This window comes from Triticum aestivum, chromosome 6B, assembly GCF_018294505.1.
Source record: "Triticum aestivum cultivar Chinese Spring chromosome 6B, IWGSC CS RefSeq v2.1, whole genome shotgun sequence".
In the NCBI taxonomy this organism is placed as follows: Eukaryota; Viridiplantae; Streptophyta; class Magnoliopsida; order Poales; family Poaceae; genus Triticum; species Triticum aestivum.
In genome coordinates this window covers 676292731-676313372 of record NC_057810.1, presented here as the reverse complement: position 1 = coordinate 676313372, position 20642 = coordinate 676292731, and the positions used below count along the sequence as shown (strand labels likewise).

The window sequence follows — 20642 nt, the reverse complement described above, 5'->3', positions numbered from 1 at the left end:
TAGTGCCAACATATCTAGCAAATACTTCACCATTCTGATTTTTGAACAGTTTATAGTTGGAGTCAAATGACTCATCAGAAGAATGAGGAGATTCACATGTAAAGCCAGATAAATTGGATGGATCAACTGGAGGTCCCTTTGTAGCACCCATGAGGTTTTGGGGTACTGCTCAGGCTTCCAATATGTTCCATCAACATTGAGTTTCCTCTCAAAGGCAATACCCTCTTTCCTAGGGTTCCTATTGAGGATCTGCTTTTTAAGCACATCACAAAGAGTTTGATGCCCTTTGAGGCTTTTGTACATGCCTGTCATGTATAATTCCTTCAGCCCTACATCATCAGTGATACTAGCAACGTCCTCAGATGAGGAATTAGTGATAGCAGAGACAGGTGAAGAATTTGTAACATTAGAAGCATTTGAACATTCAGGTGAAGAATTAGCAGATTCACGTTCAATGCACTTCAGACATGGAGGAACAAATTCTTCCTGAGTAGCGCTGATTTGTTGAGCAAGTAATGAATCACGCTCCTTCTGAAGATCTTCATAACTCTCTCTTAGCTTCTCAAGATCTTGCTTTCTTTGAAGAAATTCATAAGAAAGCTTCTCGTTATCAGATAAGAGAGTGTTATGATGACCTTGAAGGTTGTCAAACTTGGACAGAAGTCTCTGAAGATTATCAGTCAAGGTTTTAGTGTGGTCCATTTCTTCACCCAACATATCATCACTTTTATCTAGCATGTTTTTAAACTTTTCAAAAGCCGTTTGTTGTTTCACAGCAATCTTAGCAAGTTTAGAGTAGCTGGGCTTGAGATTTTCATCAGATTCATCCTCACTAGATTCAGAGGAGGCATATTTATTTACCTTGGCACCCTTTGCCATGAAGCAATAGGTGGGAGCGTAGTCATCATTGCCTTCATTGGTCTTGTTGGTGAAGCCATTTTCTTCAGAGTTGAAGATAGACTTGCTGACGAATGCAGTAGTGAGAGCTAGGCTCGCCACACCAGACTCGAGCTCCTCAGATGCCTTGTCCTCATGTTCCTCAGATTTAGCCTCAGAGTCCATTTCCTTGCCAATGAATGCCCGAGCCTTCTTGGAGCTGATCTTCTTGTGAGATGAAGACTTCGAGGATTTTGATGATGAAGACTTTGAAGATTTCTTCTTCTTCTTGGCATCATCAGAACTATAATCCTTGTATTTCTTCTTCTTCAATTCCTTATCCCACTGAGGACAATCTTGAATGTAGTGACCAGGTTTCTTGCATTTGTGGCATAGCCTCTTCTTGTAGTCATTGGATGAGGAATCATTGCTCCTTGAGGATTTTCCAAAGCGACCACGTCTTGAGAACTTCTGAAATTTCTTCACGAGAAGTGCTAGTTCCTAGCTCAGTTCTTCAGGACCACCAAGGCTGCTAGTGGAGTCCTCTTCTTCAGACTCAGAGACTGCCTTGGCCTTCAGAGCACGTGGTTTGCCATAGCTCGAACCATAAAGATCTCTATTCTCAGCAAGCTGGAACTCATGAGTGTTTAGCCTCTCGAGGATATCAGTAGGATCAAGTGATTTGTAATCAGCACGCTCTTGAATCATCAGTGCCAGAGTGTCAATTGAGGAATCGAGTGATCTCAACAATTTCTTCACCACCTCATGTTCGGTGATGTCAGTGGTGCCAAGCGCTTGAAGCTCATTTGAGATATCAGTGAGGCGATCGAAGGTTTGCTGAACATTTTCATTGTCGAGTCTTTTGAAGCGGTTGAAGAGATTGCGAAGAATGTCAACATGAGAGTCACGTTGAGTTGAGACTCCTTCATTTACTTTGGAGAGCCTATCCCAGATAAGCTTAGCAGTTTCCAAAGCACTCACTCTACCATATTGCCCTTTGCTCAGATGGCCACATATGATGTTCTTTGCTTGAGAATCGAGTTGCTTGAATCTCTTCACATCAGCAACATTCAGGGAAGGTGTGACTGAGGGAACACCATTTTCCACAACATACCAGAGATCGTTATCAATTGCCTCAAGATGCATTCGCTTCTTATTCTTCTAGTAGAGGTAGTCCGTTCCATCGAAGGTAGGACACCCAGCAGAGACCTTGATCATACCTGTGGTCGACATAACTGAAACTCCAGGCGGTTAAACCAAAATCACACAGAACAAAGGGAGTACATTGCTCTGATACCAATTGAAAGAGCGTTATATCGACTAGAGGGGGGTGAATAGGCGATTTTTATGAATTCTTCACTGAGGAATTTGCTGGTGAGGAAATTCCTAAATGAAGAACTACTTGCAGCGGAATAAGTACTCAAAAGTAAACATAGCAGAACACATGCATAGTCATCATGATGAGATGAAGACCAGCACAAAGTATAGAAAGCATAAGCACAAGATAACACAAGATGAAGATGGACATACTGAAGAAATCAAACTGAGGAAATTGAGAAAGTCTTCAGTTAAAGTCTTCAAACAGATATGAACAAGCACACAACAACAGAAATGAGGAAATGAAAGAGTTGAGGAAATAGAACCGGTAAGCTCGATGAAGACAATGATTTGGTAGACTAGTTCCAACTGCTGTCTCAGTTGTACATCTGGTTGGAGCGGCTAAGTATTTAAACTCGAGGACACACAGTCCTCACTGTATTCTCCTTGAGCTAAAGTCACACATACCTCGCCCAATCACTCATGGTAAGTCTTCAGGTGACTTCCGGGCCTTCACAAACTTGGTCACTCGGCGATCCACAATTCCTCTTGGATGCTCTAGACCTTGACGCCTAACCGTCTGGAAGAAGCACAGTCTTCAAAGGTAACAAGCGTCGGATCCACACAGGATCAATCTATTCAGTGATGCTCAATCACTTTGGGGTTTTGAAGGTTTGGGTTTGGGTTTTCCTCACTTGATGATTTTCACTCAAAGTCCTCGGAGGATGGGATGCTCTCAAATGACAAGTGTCAGTTTCTCTCAGAGCAGCCAACCAGCTAGTGGTTGTAGGGGGCAGCTATTTATAGCCTAGGGAGCAACCCGACATGATAAGACATAAATGCCCTTGTCTGATATGACCGTTAGGTGGGTAGATATTTTGGGACAGCTGGCGCGTAGCAAAACAACGGTCGGAATTTTGAGTCTCAAATTCCTCAGGGCTATCATGTTCCTAACTGTGTAGGCAATCCGCACTGGCGAATTCCTAACTCCTCAATCAGAACAAATTCCTCAGAGACTAGAAGAACTTTGTCTCTGTCACTGAAGAATATGACTGAACTGTATGAGATTTCCAATGGCTTCACTCGAAGGGATTGGTAGGTGTAGGATTTTGAGTTGAGCATCACATGGAAATTTTTCCTTAGTATTTCCTCGACCCCCTTTAACAGTACGGTGTTTCCTATGACTCAAAAAAGAGAAAATGAAACTATAAAATCAAAAGTCTTCAAGCTTCATGTTCCTTGAATGATTACCAAGTCTTCAAGGTCACACCAATTTCTTCACTTTCAAAGTCTTCGGAAAGTCTTCAGAAATCCAAAGTCTTCAGTCGAAGAACTTCATTTTTAGGGGTCGACTTTCTCTGTAAATATCAAACTCCTCATAGACTTATAGACCTGTGTACACTCACAAACGCATCAGTCCCTTAACCTATAAGTCTTCAATACACCAAAATCACTAAGGGGCACTAGATGCACTTACACGTCTGGAGGATACACAATCCTCAAAGGTAACAAGCATCGGTTCCACACAGGAACAATCTCTTAAGTGATGCCCAATCACTTTGGTGTTTGTAGGTTTGGGTTTTGGGATTTGGGTTTTCCTCACTTGATGATTTTCGCTCAAAGTCCTCAGAGGAATGGGATGCTCTCAAATGACAAGTGTCAGTTTCTCTCGGAGCAGCCAACCAGCTAGTGGTTGTAGGGGGCGGCTATTTATAGCCTAGGGAGTAGCCCGACATGATAAGACATAAATGCCCTTGTCTGATATGACCGTTAGGTGGTAGGATATTTTGGAGAGCTGGCGCGTAGCACAACAACGGTCGGATTTGAGGTTCGAATTCCTCAGGGCTATCATGTTCCTCACTGTGTAGGCAATCCGCACTGGCGAATTCCTAACTCCTCAATAAGAACATATTCCTCAGAGACCAGAAGATCTTCGTCTCTATCACTGAAGAAATTGACTGAACTGATATGAGATTTCCAATGGCTTCACACGAAGGATTGGGTAGGTGTAGGATTTTGAGATGAGCATCACTTGGAAATCGGTTTCCTTAGTATTACCTCGACCCCCTTTAACAGTACGGTGTTTCCTATGACTCAAGAAGAAGAAAATGAAACTACGAAAACAAAAGTCTTCACGCTCCAGATTCCTCACATGAATATCGAAGTCTTCAAGGTCACACCAATTTCTTCACTTTCGAAGTCTTCAGGAGAACCAAAGTCTTCAACCGAAGACATTCATTTTTAGGGGTCGACTTTCACTTTAAGTATCAAACTCCTCATTGACTTATAGAGCCTGTGTACACTCACAAACATATTAGTCCCTTAACCTATAAGTCTTCAATACACTAAAATCACTAAGGGGCACTAGATGCACTTACACTGGGGTCACCAAACTCATCTCTCTCCTTTTAATTGTCTTGCCACATCAGATTTTTCGCCTACATGACACCCTTAGCACCTGTACAAGGTGGAGCATTGGGAGGGGCCTTAGACCTCTTTCAATGCACATGTGCTTAAATGTGGTCCGCACAAGTGGCCTCGCGTCTCAAGGCGCCCGACCACGGTACAGGAGCCGGTGAGCGTCGGCTGGCGCTATAGGTGCTCCTCACCGAATGTTCCCAGGATGGTCGCAGAACCCATGCGTTGGGTCATCGTTTTGGCGACGTCCAACTCCGAGTCTGTGTTAAAAGATGACACTACACACCGCCTCGAATGCGGCAAATGCCCCAGGTGCGGCAGCAAGAACGAGGCGGAGGACCGGCATGTCGAGGCTGAGTCGCGCTTCGTCGCGTCGAACAAGGGCTCGGAGGCAAAGGCTGCCGAAGACACCCGTTCCCACATCTGGGCGAAGCGGTAAGCCCGGGATGCGTGTGCCTGCGCATTGGAGCAAACCTACGATGCTCATGCACTCTTCGGAGGAGGAGGAGGAGGAGGAGGAGGATGACGGTGCCGCATCCGACCCCTACAGCTCCAGGAGCGAGCAAATCTGCCTTGACCCGTGTTGCGTCTTCCAGCGCTATGGCGACAAAGAGGCAAGGGCAGCCGCGGGTAAACTCTCTTCATAACTCTAGTATTGAGAACATGCCAATTTTTTCTAGTCCGATGATATGTACTCCCTCCGTCCCAAAATTCTTGTCTTAGATTTGTCTTGATAAGGATGTATCTAATACTAAAAAGTGATTTGATACATCCGTATTTAGACAAATTTAAGACAAGAATTTTGGGACGGAGGGAGTATGATGAACTATTTGTATGCTATGTGTGTGATCTACATGACCTAAGTGTGCTTATTTTTTGTTGCACGAGAATGTATGGATTTGAAAATTTGGTACGAAGGACATAGCTGTAGGCACGAACATTTGAGGGGTCATCGGGCGCTGTCCGCAGACATGCCGGCCACGTCCGCGGATGTTTGAGGGTGATATTTAATGGGTCTGGTTGTAGATGCTCTACTATGTAATGGTGTTGGACGGATACTCCAAAAAGTTGGGCCGCAAATCATAAGTTGAAGATCTACTGACTATCTCTCAGAAGTGCTTATTTGGATAGGGTTGTGCCTGTACCGTGTTTAAAAAATAAAACAATTCTGAAAGAAAAATACAACATTGGTTGCCATGCGGCAACATGGGCTCTCACGCGGGCTCTACGAGCCCAGGGAACCATGGGCCTCATGGCGATACAACACCCAAGTAAATCCCTCATTTTTCCCCCACAGCCACAGATCCCACACTCTCCCGTTCAAACCAAGCTCCCCGAGCCCCCAATTCCCCAAATCCGCCCCTCCCCTTCCCCTTCCCCTTCCCGTCAAGCCCGCGGCGATGCCGCCGAGGAAGAAGCGGGGGGCTCGCCCCGCCGCCAAGCAGCCGCCGCCGTCACCGCCGTCCCCGCCGTCGCCGCCCGGCCCCGACGCGTCGGTGGAGGAGAAGCTGCGGTGGTCCGCCGACCAAGAGTGTACGTGCCTCCGAGCCCTAACTCCCCTCCCCCCAATCCGCCCCGCCCGAAATCAGTTTTAGGTGTTAGATTTGTGGCTAGCAACACTAAGCAGTAGGCGCGGGGGAAAGAAAAGATAGAGGGAGGAGGAAGAGCGCCGTCGTACTCGTGCCGCCGCTCGCCGCCGTAGGTCGTATCTCGCCGCCGCACTGCATTTCTTGGCCCTCGTGGCCGCCCTAAGAGATTTCCTTCCACGTTGGTCGCCGCTGGAAGACGCTGCTTTGGATGCAAAGTATTTTTCCAGTTTTTTTGGGAATACCTTGGTTTCAAAAAAAAAAAAAGGATTCACCATCCCCAATTTGTCCTGGCAGTCGAGTAGGAATGTAGGATACAGTCCACTTTTTAGGTTGAACTTTTTTGAAATCTAATGTCAATAGGAAGGTTGTAATCTAGTGCAAATATACAGACATCTTATTCTCTGGGCACTTGGCTCTAGCATGCCTGATCAAACTCTCACTACGATTCTTTTGAAGGGAACTCTCTTTCAGCTGCCATGTCAAAATCTGAACTCTCTTTCATCATAGATGCACTGTCCTTTACCTTAACGTAATTATCAGGATTCAATTGCTAATCTACTGTCCTCAATGAATAGTCATACGTCGGAAAGCTGCCATCAGAGCTATTCAAGCAGCAGAGACTGAGAGCGTGCTCTCCCGGCTGCGTCTGGTGCGATCCTACATTTCCAAGGAGCAACTAGAAACACCCGCCTTGCAATTTTTTCAGGAGAACTTGCCCAACGTGTCAGTTGTACGGAACGAAGAGCAGGGTGAGCTTGAGTTGAAATGGAAAGACTGGGATGATCTCATAAATGGAGACCAGAGGGATGACAAGGTTTCGCGAGCTTCGATCACGTCATTGGCAACTGCTGCTGGTTTTCATTTCTCAGGAGATTCAGGTTCAAACGCTATCTACTTGTTGTTCATGTACTTTTATAGGCACCAAAGCAGCTTGACTCGACTGATCTTCTCACCTTATTATATGATGCGTGCAGTGCAGAAGAACTTCATCGAGAACAGTTTTGATTTTAACAACTTTGTAAGTATTTCTTTTGTACAGTGATGGTATGGGATGATTTTTCTGTACCCTTGACAACTCTTTATTTTTCTCTGATCCTTTGAAGAACTGGAGTGAGCTGCGCGAGAGCCAAACGATAGGAGCACCAGATTCTCTACAGACACCCGGGGTTTGTGTTTAACCCTCTTGACACGAAATGTTTGATCTTGAATCTCCTTCTGAGCTCACATATTGTGCTGTAACATAACCCTGAACAGGCCACGAGCAGTCGACTCTCTTTTGGCATGGCACCGAAATCAGTAAGACAACCCAAGAATGGCGAGATGCTCTTATCCGTGCACGGGTCACCTCTTGGAATGTACAAAGAGGAAAATCTGGCAGCTATTACCGGTACTTGCTCGCTCCTGACACCACAGCCATCTCTTACTGCTGTTGCTTCCTTTCTGACTAACGGGAAAACATGTTGCAGAATCTGGAAACGGGAGCGAAGAGCCGCTTCACGATGCCAGCGGCCATCAATAGTAGTAGTAGTAAGAATTCCACATGCTTAAGCCCCTCTTTTCCTTTGCACATCCACTAGCTCACGGCTAATCTTTCATGTCCATTGCAGGAGCTTAACCGGCCCTCGACATAAAAGGCTAGGAATTTGATGCTGCATCTTCTCTTCAGGCCGAAGCCGGGACACCAATCGAAGCTCCAACCACCAATTCGGTGTACTTGCAGCAGCATGTTGAGTCCCGGCGTCAGCTGAATAGTCCCCGACGAGTTGCAGTGTGTGTGTAGGTTATCATGTTTGATATAAGATCTTGTCATGTTTGATGTGTTGCAAGTGCAAGCGTCTGACTCGTGTTTTTGTTTGCCAAATCATACCATGGAGAACAATGGTGAATTAGTAGCATTTGCTTTGCCAATCGTAACTCGAGTATTTCACGCATGTGCATGTATCCCTATGATGTGCTACCTCCGTCCCGAATTAGTTGTCTTAGATACATCCGTATCTAGACAAGTAATGTGGGAAGGAGGTAATACAAAATACCTTGTGACAACTGCTTGGAAAAAGAAGATGTTTCAGTCAATTTTTTTCTGATTGAAATTCGACGGCTGACACTGCATCTTCCTCCTCCACCCGAGTCTTCTCCTCTAGTCGGGTTCTCCGCCCAACCCCCCTCCCTCTCCTCCCACGCCGCGTCGTCCCGTCTCCGGCGAGGTCCTGGCCGTGTCGCCGGGGACGACTCCTGCGAGGTCTTGGCCGTGTTGCCTCGAGGCACTACTCCCTGACAAATCTGAATACTTCTACACCATAGTACATTGTTTTTGAAAAAAAAGGAACAAATGTTTTTCAAAAAAAAAGTCGGTGCTAATGGTTTTGTAAACCGAACCGGGTTCCTTTCCCACCGGATCAGAGTCAGGCCAGTAGGCAGGGGGTTGGATTGGTTTCCGATGGAGAGCCCAACACGACACACCTCCGCGCCGCGGTCCAGCCTCCTTCTCTTCTCCCCCAATTCAACCGGCGTCCTCCCATCAGACCCCATCATCGATCGCCTCCGCCCCACGCCACGCACCTCCCCTCCCCTCCGCGGAACCCGCGCCCAGAAGCAAAACCCCACCGCGCCCCACCCCGGCTCCCGCCCCGGCGAGCCGAGCCGACCGAGCCCCTCCGCCGCGGCGGCGGGGACAGGAGAGGCAGAGGGGGCGCCGCCGCGGGGATGGGGAACAAGATCGCGCGGACGACGCAGGCGTCGGCGACGGAGTACTACCTGCACGACCTGCCCTCCACCTACAACCTCGTGCTGCTCGACCTCGTCAGCCGCGGCCGCTTCCTCAAGTCCGTCCTCTGCAAGCACGACGAGGGCCTCCTCCTCGTCAAGGTCTACTTCAAGCGCGCCGGGGAGCCCCTCGACCTCAAGGTAACCGCCGCATCCCCTTCCCCCTTCGGTTTGGGCGGCCGGGCGGTCCTGAGAAGATCTGCCTGTTGCCTCGCAGGACCATGAGCGGAGGCTGGAGCGGATCCGGAGGGCGTTCCAGGGGCTCGAGGGCTCCCACGTCTGGCCCTTCCAGGTCAGGCCTCGCTCTTCTGTTTGTTTCGCCTGTACATTACCAACGATTACTAATCGGCGCTGTTTATGTGTGCGTTATTCTGTGACATTTAGTGTGGTTTAGCGAATTTCTATGACATGTGTATTATTATCTCTGTTTGCTTCTGGTTGCAATTTATAGTGTGTTTCATTCAGCGGAGGCAGCAAGGTTGGGTCTGGGTGTATAGTTAATTGCTTGTAGTCTTTTGCTTCCTTGGTGTACTGTCATTTTAAGGCTAGATTTAGAGTAAATTGCTTTCAGGATTTGCTTGCTTGTTATACTATATTTTGTTAGGGGTTTCTTCTTTCTGGATTATTATGAATCTACCTGAGTATGCTCACTTGCTTGGATGTTTCCTCACAACATGATACATGGATGAATGAACATTGACATATTGCATTGCCTCTCAATGTGTAGAGAGTGCCTTTGTTGCGCAGACATGTTTCTCTCTCCCTTGGTTCACATGCTGACAGGACTTTGAATGTTTTCTCAGGTTTGGTTTCAGACGGACAAGGCAGCATATCTCCTGAGGCAGTACTCCTACAGCAATCTGCATGATAGACTTAGTACACGCCCTTTCCTCAGTCAAATTGAGAAGAAATGGCTTGCTTTTCAGGTGCGCCCTTTATTTCTTTTTTGTCCATGCTGTCGGATGGTCATTAGTAGTTGTTACAAAGGTGAAAGAGTCGATCATGTGGGAGACTTCTATAGGAAGTTGTACAACCTCTTTGCTAAGTGTAGCCTTAAACTAGTGGCACATGTAAGAGTCGTTCTTCATTCCTTTCCTTTCCAGATATGGTTGTCGACTTAGCTCAATTTGGTTGTGCAGTTAATCCATGCTGTGGAGCAGAGCCATAGTAAGGGAGTTTGCCATGGTGAGAAGGTTTTCTCTTAAGTTATATGAGCAGTAGTGTTTTTCTTTCATTTGTATTTACACTGCTGTTCTCCTAAAAATATATATTTACGCTGCTGTTTATGTTAGGTGACATAAAATGTGAGAATGTACTGGTGACCTCATGGAACTGGCTATACCTCACGGACTTTGCGTCTTTTAAACCAACTTACATCCCGGATGATGATCCGTCTGATTTTTCGTTCTTCTTTGACACTGGAGGAAGGCGAAGATGCTATCTTGCACCTGAAGTTAGTCCCTTCACCTAAATTATATTCAAAACTTCAATGCTCTTTTATCCACTTTATCTCAGTTTGCTTGCTACCATTGGTGTAACAATTGTTACATGCTACTAGTAGTTTGTTAATAGATGCTCTTCACTGAAATGCTTGCTCTCACTGCATCTCCATCATTCAAACGAGGGTACAATAGGAAAAGCCTGCAATTAATAGATGTTTTAGATAAGAGCACAAGCTTTGTAATGAGAAACTGAAGCAAAACAATGGGGACCTCTAATATGAAATAGACGGAGTACAAGAATATATCAGTAGAAAGGCCTGTATAACTTCTACAGCACCACCCGAAGCAACTGGGTTCACAAAAGCATGATAAGATATCACTTCTGATTGACAAACTATATAAATGATCCAAAAACATTTATACCAGGCCAATTCAGACAGTTTAGCAAATCTATAGTACATACAAAATAGCAGCTCCCGGCATGAACTTACAAGTTCTGCTGAACACCAAGAATAAGAAAGAAGCATACCACAACATCCATTCACAATGTCCAGCTGTAATGTGATGCACTTTTATGCTATATATCTTTGTTAGCTTATAACTTCTTTTTGATGGCACATTTTTATTTGTACTGTGAAATAAACTAAACTCCATTTTTTCTCCAGAGATTCCACGAACATGGTGCTGAGTCCCAAGTTTCCTCAGATGCACCTCTGAAACCATCTATGGACATATTCTCTCTCGGGTATGCAGTGTTGTCTTGTGGAACATCTTTGTTAATTTGATCGGGAGTTGTGTTCTTCCATTGGGATATGTGTACTTTCCATTTTGCATGTTAATGATAGATTACTGATCACTATCGTTTGCTTGAACATGTTAATTTGATCATATGTGATGTATTGTCCTTTGACCTCTTTATGTGACAAAAGGGGGATTTTCTTATCAGACGAAATCTGATGGTTATTGGAAGATTACAATCGACCTGTTGTGTCAGCCATACATGATGTATGTTGCTGCAATGCATTGTATCTTCCTCTGTTTTCGAGTCGTTCGACTAGTCGCGACTAGTCGACGACTAGTCGATGAATCGCTGCTCCAGGTTCGACTCAAACTCTCGACTCGACTCCTGGCATGAGTCGAGCGACTCGAGCGACTAGTCTCGACTAGTCACGACTAGTCGCTCTTTCTGGGTCGAGCGACTCACTTAAATTGAGCCCAACTGTTATATGGGCCGGCCCATCTCCCCTGGAAACCTAGATCGATCATCCCCAACCCCCTCCCCCGATCGAACCCTCTCCAGCCGCCACCCCTGGTTGCCCCTGCTGCTGTTCTGCTCCTCCCCTCCTATGGTGTGCTCCTCCCCTCCTCCCCTGCTACTGTGCTCCTCCCCTCCCCTGGTTGTTGTTCCTGCTGTTCTGCTCCTCCCCTCCTCCCCTGGTTGATGTGGCTGCTGGTGTGCCCCTCCCCTTGTTGCTGCTGCTGCTGTTGAGCACTTGTGCTCCTCCCCTGGCTGCTGCTTAACTCAGGTCGACTCGTCGCCATGTCGACTCATCGACCATGAGTCTAGACTAGTCTAGACTAGTCTAGAGTCGCCCCCCCTGAGCGACTCGTCGACTCATCGACTCGAAAACATTGGTATCTTCACCTTGAGACAATGTACCCACCAGTGAAGTACTGAGTTTTACTATATACTGGGGAAGAATTTGGAGCTATTTTGGATTCACTTAAGGCGGCATGCATTTTCGCAAATATTGCATCACATTTTTCTTTATCGAGATTTAGGAGTGCTGTGCAGTTAGAAATAAGAAGAGTTGTTACTTAAATGAAGATGTTGATTTTCCTGTGTTTCTTCACTAGCTACTTATCTTTTCTTCAGTACTCTACTGTGCTAAAATTATAAACTGATCTGATGGATTTTTATTTCCTTATTTACTGATTGGCAAACTATTTTTTCCTTCTTTCCAGGTGCGTTCTTGCTGAACTTTTTCTGGAGGGTCAGCCACTTTTTGAGCTTTCACAACTGCTTGCTTATCGGCGTGGCCAGTATGATCCAACGCATACCCTAGAAAAGGTTTTCTGTTCTTTTCTTGGTATTTGAAATAGTTTTTTGTACATCAAAATAGTTTCCGTATTTGTTCTGAATTATTTCGTAGCTGTTGTTTCTCTAACATAGAACTTGAGGTTGACATGTCTGTTATTCATTCTGAGCAACTGTAACATCCTGGTCGCTCCCTGGGTGCCTGCAGAATTACTTCTTGGCTTCTTGCTATAATAGGGCCAGTAGTACTTGTTCCTTGGGAAGTAGGACCAACAATTCATTTAGTCATGTTCCTTATTCCTACAGTGATCTTGTTTGATGTTGGAATTTTTGTGACCAACACATACAAAATTGATTACTTGGGTATTCTGTTCTTAACTTGCTGGTTGCATGATTTGTCCTAAACTGAACTTTTCATACCTCTTGGACTATGACTTAGAGTAGTACCTACCGCCTATAGTTGCATGATTTGTTTTTTCCCAGGCCCTAAGAGGATACATATGGACAAGTTTAAGTGGATGATCCATTGCTGAATTTAGTGCAATCGTAGAACTTTAATTGGTGATAAAATTTCCATATCTGAATCTTCATTGACTGAGTAAACAATAGGGTAAGGGTTAACGGGTCTTTCGTGCAAAAAGATATTTTCTCTGTGGATCTAAATCAATTAATACGAATTTGACCAGTCCATACTCCATAGGTATACATTCTTTCTTAGTTGCAATTCGTTTGTGAAGCATATGTACTGAAAATGCATGCTGTAGGGAGTAAGTATGAACATGCTTTCATTTGCGTGCATCTCCCACTGATTCTGCTGGTGTTTGCTTATGTTATCCAACATGGTTGCAATATTCCTTCGAGATATACCAGCCATTCATTATGCCCATTGTACCATGTATCACAAGACAAGGTGCTCACTGTTAATTTGTTCTTTCAGATACAAGATGCTGGTATCCAAGATATGGTACTTCACATGATTCAGTTGGACCCCAAAGAAAGGCTATCATGTAAAAGCTATCTGCAAAAATATGCAACTGTTGTTTTTCCAACCTATTTTTCAAGATTTCTGCACAAGTTTTTCTCGGATATTGTTCCACTTGGCTCAGATGCCAGGGTAAGGATTGTTGAAGTTTGTGTTAATTCTCTGATCCATCCACTACTCTTCACCATGAGCTCCTAACATACTTTTATTTGTACAGGTTGAGAAGACACAGGAAAATTTTGAAAGGATACATGACATGATGATAAGTGGCTTAGCATGTGAACAAATTCAAGTATCTGGGGAGAAAGGCATTGGAGGACAAGCTGCAAATTCACCGAGAGAATCTGCCCAAAGCGCATCTTTGGTTAAGATAAACATTCCTGGAGACCATCGGCAGATTGTTGGAGACCTCAATCTCCTTCTCAAGGAAGTTGAGCAAAGGAACAACCATGGAGACACAAAGTCAAATGGTATTGGGCCCTTGCAGCAGCCTAATGAAACACGAAGTCAAACTACAAGTGTCTTGGCAGCTCAGAATGATGATGTATCCCATGTGCACAAGATCTCCAAGAGCAATTTACTTTCTTTAGTGTCTGGTTATGATTCCCAATCGGATACCTATAGTTTTGACATTTTCCAACAGACACACTCCAAGGTGAGCTGTGAAGGCATGGTCTTGCTTGCATCATTAATATGCTCATCCATACGAAGTGTCAAAAAACCAGAACTGAGAAGGGCCAGTCTCATTCTTCTGAAGATCTCTTCCACATACATAGATGATGATAGTCGCTTACAGCTGGTTGTTCCCTATGTTATTGCAATGCTCTCAGATCCAGCTGCCATTGTTCGCTGTGCTGCTCTGGAAACCTTGTCTGATGTTCTGTGTCTTGTTCAAGACTTCCCTATCAGCGATGCAATGATATTCCCTGAGTATATCCTCCCGATGCTTTCTTTGCTCCCAGATGATGCAGAGGAGAGTGTTAGAGTTTGCTATGCTAGTAACATTTATAAGCTGGCTTTAACAGCTTATAGATTCCTGCTTCGTTCTCGGAGCATAGCTGATACTGGGCCTCTAGACAAATCAGTGGTGGCTGCTGCATCACAGTCTGCAGATGCACCAGCAAAGAAGAAGGATGATAAAATTGATCGTCAACTTGCACGTCTGAGGAGAAATATTTATGACATTGTGCAAGAGTTGGTGATGGGACCTAAGCAGACACCTAATGTCCGCAGAGCTCTCCTGCAAGATATAGGTTATCTATGTTACTTTTTTGGGCACAGACAAAGTAATGATTTTCTTCTTCCTATACTCCCAGCATTTCTAAATGACCATGATGAGCAACTCCGTGCAGTTTACTTTGGTCAAATCGTCGTTGTTTGCTACTTCATTGGTTCAAGAAGTGTTGAGGAATATCTCTTGCCCTATCTTGAACAGGCACTAAGCGATGATATGGAGGCTGTGGTTGTAAACGTACTTGATTGCTTAACCATGATGTGCAAAAGCAGTTATCTGAGGAAAAGGGTAATCGTTGGCTTATTTGGGAAGGCCCTTCCATTACTATGTCATCCAATTCAGTGGGTTAAATGGTCTGCTGTAAGGCTTATTGCTGCCTGTAGTGAGAGCTTAGGGCCTGTAGATACTTATGTGTACCTTTCTCCACATTTAAGGCAATTTCTACACAGGGAGCCACCTTCATTGTCTGAAACTGCTCTTCTTGCATGTCTTAAGCCTCCAGTCTCGAAATCAGTCTTATACCAAGCTTTAGATCTTGCCAAGGACACAGGAGAGGTTTTACTGAAGGGTGATGTTAAAAAGGAACAGATATTACATGGTGGAAGATATCCTGCTACAGCACAAAGTGTGTCCTCTGCTGCTCTGGAAGATGCTGTAAGGTCGAGAACATCTACTTTGGACATCAAAGATTCAATTTCTTCGGATAAATCGTTATATTATGGCTATGCGCCACATGCATCTGCTGGGAGTATTTCATTTTATGATGGATTGTCTAAAGGAATACCATCATATTCTGTTAATACTGATAAGCGTGGTTTAGGAGAAATATATATGCCCTGGGAATCCAATCGGCATCCAGCTTTATCAAGTTCAGTTCAAGGCTTCCAGACTAGAGAGAATCATTTCAGTAGCAAGCATGGTGATTTAAGCATCAGTGACCCAAGGAAGAGCAGCTCTCCTGTGCCAGGTGATGGCGGTTCCAACTCTGAGACAGCAGTATCGCCCTCCTTCACCAGATCATCGGTGGCTCTGGAGACAGGTTGGAAGCCTCGTGGAATTCTAGTGGCACATCTCCAGGAACATCGCTTGTCTGTCAATGATATTGCCGTGTCAGACGACAATTCCTTTTTTGTGACGGCTTCGGATGACTCGAGTATTAAGATATGGGATACAAGAAAGTTGGAAAAGGACATTGCCTTCAGATCTAGGTTAACCTATAGCTTGGGTAGTAGCCGAGCTCTATGTACAACAATGCTTTGTGGCAGTTCGCAGGTCGTTGCTGGTGCTAGCGATGGCACATTGCACTTGTTTTCTGTCGACTGTGCACGTGGAGCTGGGAGTTCTACAGAGAGGTATTCTGGCATCGTTAATGTAAAAAGGAAAGATCTGAAAGAAGGTGCAATTCTCAGTGTTGTAAATTGTTCATCGGATAGCTTTAGCCCAACCATCCTTTTCAGCACTGAACATTGTGACATCCATAAATGGGATACAAGGTCCAATTCAGAATCTTGGTCATTTAAATCGTCACCGGAGGAGGGTTATATCTCGGCACTCGTGATGGGCCAGTGTGGAAATTGGTTTATCTCAGGGTCTTCAAGAGGTGTTCTTACGTTGTGGGATCATAGGTTTTTGCTGCCTGTTAACTCATGGAACTATTCCACAGTAAGCCCTATAGAGAAATTGTGCTTGCTTATACCACCACACAACTCAATATCTTCTAGTGGAAGACCACTCGTTTTTGTGGCTGCGGGTTGCAATGAAGTCTCCTTGTGGAATGCTGAGAATGGTAGCTGCCACCAGGTAATTGTATAGCTTTATATTATACAGTAGTATCCTGGTGATAAACATGTCATTTACTTGCCTTTGAGAGATTACTGATGCCACACCCTCATAAGTGAAAACTTTTCTATCCTGATATAGAAAGCTCATGATGTTACTTCACATGACTTAGATTGTGGAATGCCTTTTTTTTTCTGTTTTTTCATGTGCTTTATATCATTTTGTATAAGTAGCAGCACCTTTGAAATATGTATTGGCATCTAAAACATTGAAACACTACAGATGTTCAGGACAGCAGGCACCGAGAATGATGCTGTTACGCCAAAGACACCATCAAAACCTCTTAACAAGACAACCGCCAAAGACGTGAGGCGAGCAGGAAACTACAAGTACAGAATTGAGGAACTGGCCGATCCGCCTCCACGCCTTCCAGGCATCCGGTGCCTGCTTCCTTTGCCAGGGGGAGATCTGTTGACCGGCGGAACAGATTTAAAGATACGTTACTGGGACCAGGCCAGGTTGGAGAATATTACTACTATACACTCTTGCTTCTGCATTTTTTTCCCCTTCACAACATGTGTTATTAATATATATCCTGTTTGATGATTTTGAAGACCTGAGCAAAGCTTCTGCATCGCTGGTCCTTCAGCAAAAGGAGTTGGAAACGACGAGTTTTACGACATACGATCCAGCTATGGTGTACAGGTTGTGCAGGTAAGTTTGTCAAGATAGCATCATTGTTTTGTTTCTCTTGTTTATCTGAAGTTACGCAGTAATAGTTCTCTAGGAAAAAACATTGTAAAAATAAGTTCTCTACCAACTAAAGAACCTTTTGAATTCACATGCCTGTCCCTTTTAACCTCCAAACTGCTGCTGCTGAATTCCTGCACGGCTATTTGATACAGAATACGACGTTGTGTGCAGGAATCGTGCAAACCGCCTACACCGGCGTCCAGATTGACGCACAAGACGCAGCTCGCGATGGCCGCCGCCGATTCTGCCGGCTGCCACCGGGACGCGATCCTCGCGTTGGCCTCCGTCAACTTGTCGAGCCAGCGGTTGATATCGGCCAGCAGAGACGGCGCAGTCAAGGTGTGGAAATAGCTACTCCGGCCTGGGTAAGCCGGCGCCTTCTCCCACGACGACAAGCAGGCAGGCCCCTTGGTGTACATAAATATTTAGCCTCGTGACACAGTAGTACGTATATATCACGACTCACTGTTGTAGTGTTGTACATATGGCGATGATGTTAATCAATACAGTACCCTGGCCATTTGGGTTAGCGTAATAACCAGTCGTTTGTTGATGACGTATCTTGCACAGTAACACTCTGTTTTAGTTTAGGCTTGAGATTGACGTGAAAAGGGGATAATTCTTGATGCACGTCGCGAATAAGAAATACTACTAGTAATGCTGTATATAGAAACTTCAGAGTCCATTCTACGTCATAGACAAATTTCTTTCCCTGCTGCTTATTTATGTTTTGTTTCGCAATTCACGTGCATACAAGCTTACAAAGGCAGGCGATACCGTTTGTTAGACCAAATTTTGCAAGGTGTACAGTAAACTAGTAGGGTATATGCTATGCTAAAAAAAACTAGTAGCGTATGTTGGTTTGTGAAAAAGTTCAACTTGGAGTAGTACTAGTAGCGTGCGGCATGATTAATTATGATTGCGCATCATGCATCTCGCCTTGGTTTCCACCAAACCCAGAGCGATGCCATCTTTCTTTCCGAGATGGAGATAGATGAGTGGCGCGCGCGCGCAGGCAGATCCGAGGGGCATCGTTATTCGCTGCTGCGATTGCGAGCAAAGCAAGAAAAGAAAAGCAGGGCCGAGCCGATTGAGGAGAGGAGAAGCGGATCCGATGCGACGGGACGCGACGATAGGAAATCTGCCTGACTGATCAGTGCTTGCTTGGCCGGAGCAGCAGCCGTTCTGTTCACCACCTGACGCGGTCAACAAGCCCCGGCCTCTGCGTGCGTGCCACCGGCATCTACCCATCCGTCCATCCAGATGAAGAAGTTTGCGTGCCACGCCACCCAACTCCTTGGACCCGACCCTCCCTTGCCCAGACTCCTCTCCGTGTCCGTCCATGCATTCGCTCGCCATCGGGAAGCGCGCGCGCACCGGAGCCAGAGTTGGTTTCCCCAGACGCTTTGCCAATGCCTGCCTGCCAGTGGGGAGCTTGGTCACACACTCACACGCAAACGCTGGAGATTAGCAGCATATTATTACCGAGCCTAACAGGTTACAGGTCTCCCGTTGACCGTGCCCTTTTCTAGTACCTTTGACCGCAGTCAGACCAGGGCATGCACGTGGTCCCGGGGAGCCTTGGACGTGGGCCCGGGTGACAAAGAAAGAAAGAAAGAAAGAAAGAAAGAAAGAAAGTGGAAAGGGAATGATGAGCGGGCTGATGGTCCCTCGGTCCCTTTGCTTGACCGTCATACAGACTCGTCAACAGTGTGCCACTATCAATGATCAGATCCAGGATCGCGTGGACGCCAGGATCCGAAGAATTTCAGCGCGGCGTCCATGCCTCCGTTCCCGCTGCTCCTCCGTCCATGTCGTGCTAGCAGCAACTTGGCGCATGGAACGCCCCGGGATTCAGGGACACTTGCAACCAGTCCGGCAAAGTAGTTTTAGTAGCACTAATCTTCTGAAGTCTGAACGAACCCGGACGTGTTTTTCTAGCTGCCGTGGGTACGGGCTACGGTAGTGGCATGTGCACATCGGTGAATCGACCGACCCTGTGCTGTGCTCTCTCTTTGCTTTTCCCGTTGGCGAGGCAACCGATGGATGTCCACCCACATCCACATGGCCTTCTTTTCCCCTCTCTTTTCCATCCAATCATTTCGGTTCCGCTGCCTGAGGGCTGGCACTTGGCAGCAGCGCTCCTCCGAAAGACGCGCGCGGAGAATGTTCTTGCCATGCACACCGGTTTTCCCGGCGATGCACACCGGCCGGACCCACTGCATTCTTTCAGCTCGGCGATCGTTTTTTTTTTTGCTTTTCCTTTCTTTCCTTGCCGTGTGCCGAGCAGTTTCTACAACATGACAGCAGGTGTGATCAAGTGACCATGGAGCACACGATCGAATCGTCGTGTCTCCTGCGTGTGCGTGCACCACAACACGCTTCATCTTTTTTGCAACGCTAGCTAGCTAGCTGCTAGCAACAATAATGGGTGGTTAAAGACGTCGTCGTCGATGGCTAGCTAATCGCTGCTTTCTACGCCTCGGTTGCACACCCGGTTGCCATCACCATCATCCAGTCTGAGCCCATTGATGACGCGTTCCATCCCGGCTCAGTGCTTGTAGTCGTTACTAGGCGGCCTACATATTTGAATGTAATTTTGATTATGTTTTATGTTTGTCGTACTACCATAGTTAAGTATGAGCAAAGGCCAGGAAGGATCTTTCGCACAGTAGTTTCGAAGTTTTTTTGAGGGGGTATAAAATGTACTATATAAGTGTGTATATGCGCAAGCAAATAAAGTACAATTGCATATGCCTGTCCGGGGTGGGCTCTCTTATTTTGCTACTGGTTCTATTCTACGGTCGAGCCCAGAGAAATATTGTACGAGATCAAGCACGTACAAATTCAAAGGGGTGACATCCACTCCTACTTAAATCCTACGCACCACGCACTAGTTCACTTGCGTGGCTGTTATTTTTGTTTGTTTGGTTTTTTGCGAGTGACGGTTATTTTTGTTTAGCACATGTTCACTTACGTATGCATGCAGTTGGGAGAAACAAAAGTGCCTCCAAGGTGTGGCACAGGGAGAAATCATTACCAAGAAAAAAAAAGGTGCAACACTTCACCTCCCGACTCGTGCTTCATCTCCTGGTCGGTGGACATCTCCGCAGTTTCGGCCTTCACCGAGGGCTATTGGCACTCGTGATCTCGTCTCTGTCGACAGGGAGAGAAGCTACAACAGTTCCTCCGTCGACAGGGAGTGAAGCTACGGTCTCGCCCTTCATCGCCGGGTCATCGGCGCAAATGAGATCGTCATCATTGTAATCTCCTCTCCGTTGCCCACTGCGGCCTCACCCTTCATCGCCGGCTCGTCGGTGCCCATGATCTCATGTGTTCACTAAGAATTTGGGTATGGACTACTATTGTATGCAATGGCGGGGCTTGCTAAAATAATGCAATTCAAGCTCGCCCCAAAAAATAATCCTTCACTACTTGATCCAAGGCTGGG

The 20642-nt window shown here is 45.9% G+C and overlaps 2 protein-coding genes across 2 annotated transcripts; both read left to right on the top strand.

Moving 5' to 3' along the window:
- Nucleotides 1-5922: 5922 nt before the first annotated feature.
- Nucleotides 5923-8273, top strand: LOC123134814 (uncharacterized). The gene is made up of 7 exons (XM_044553984.1): nucleotides 5923-6144; nucleotides 6776-7078; nucleotides 7175-7218; nucleotides 7304-7366; nucleotides 7455-7587; nucleotides 7667-7727; nucleotides 7808-8273. The coding sequence occupies exons 1-6, from the start codon at nucleotides 6012-6014 to the stop codon at nucleotides 7717-7719; spliced, it is 729 nt and encodes a 242-aa protein (XP_044409919.1). The 5' UTR covers nucleotides 5923-6011; the 3' UTR covers nucleotides 7720-7727; nucleotides 7808-8273.
- Nucleotides 8274-8680: 407 nt separating this feature from the next.
- LOC123139144 (serine/threonine-protein kinase VPS15) lies at nucleotides 8681-17747 on the top strand. The gene is made up of 12 exons (XM_044558944.1): nucleotides 8681-9104; nucleotides 9181-9255; nucleotides 9767-9889; nucleotides 10103-10148; nucleotides 10256-10416; nucleotides 11071-11150; nucleotides 12371-12476; nucleotides 13381-13557; nucleotides 13643-16459; nucleotides 16721-16956; nucleotides 17053-17152; nucleotides 17363-17747. The coding sequence occupies exons 1-12, from the start codon at nucleotides 8904-8906 to the stop codon at nucleotides 17540-17542; spliced, it is 4302 nt and encodes a 1433-aa protein (XP_044414879.1). The 5' UTR covers nucleotides 8681-8903; the 3' UTR covers nucleotides 17543-17747.
- The last annotated feature ends 2895 nt before the right edge of the window (nucleotides 17748-20642 follow it).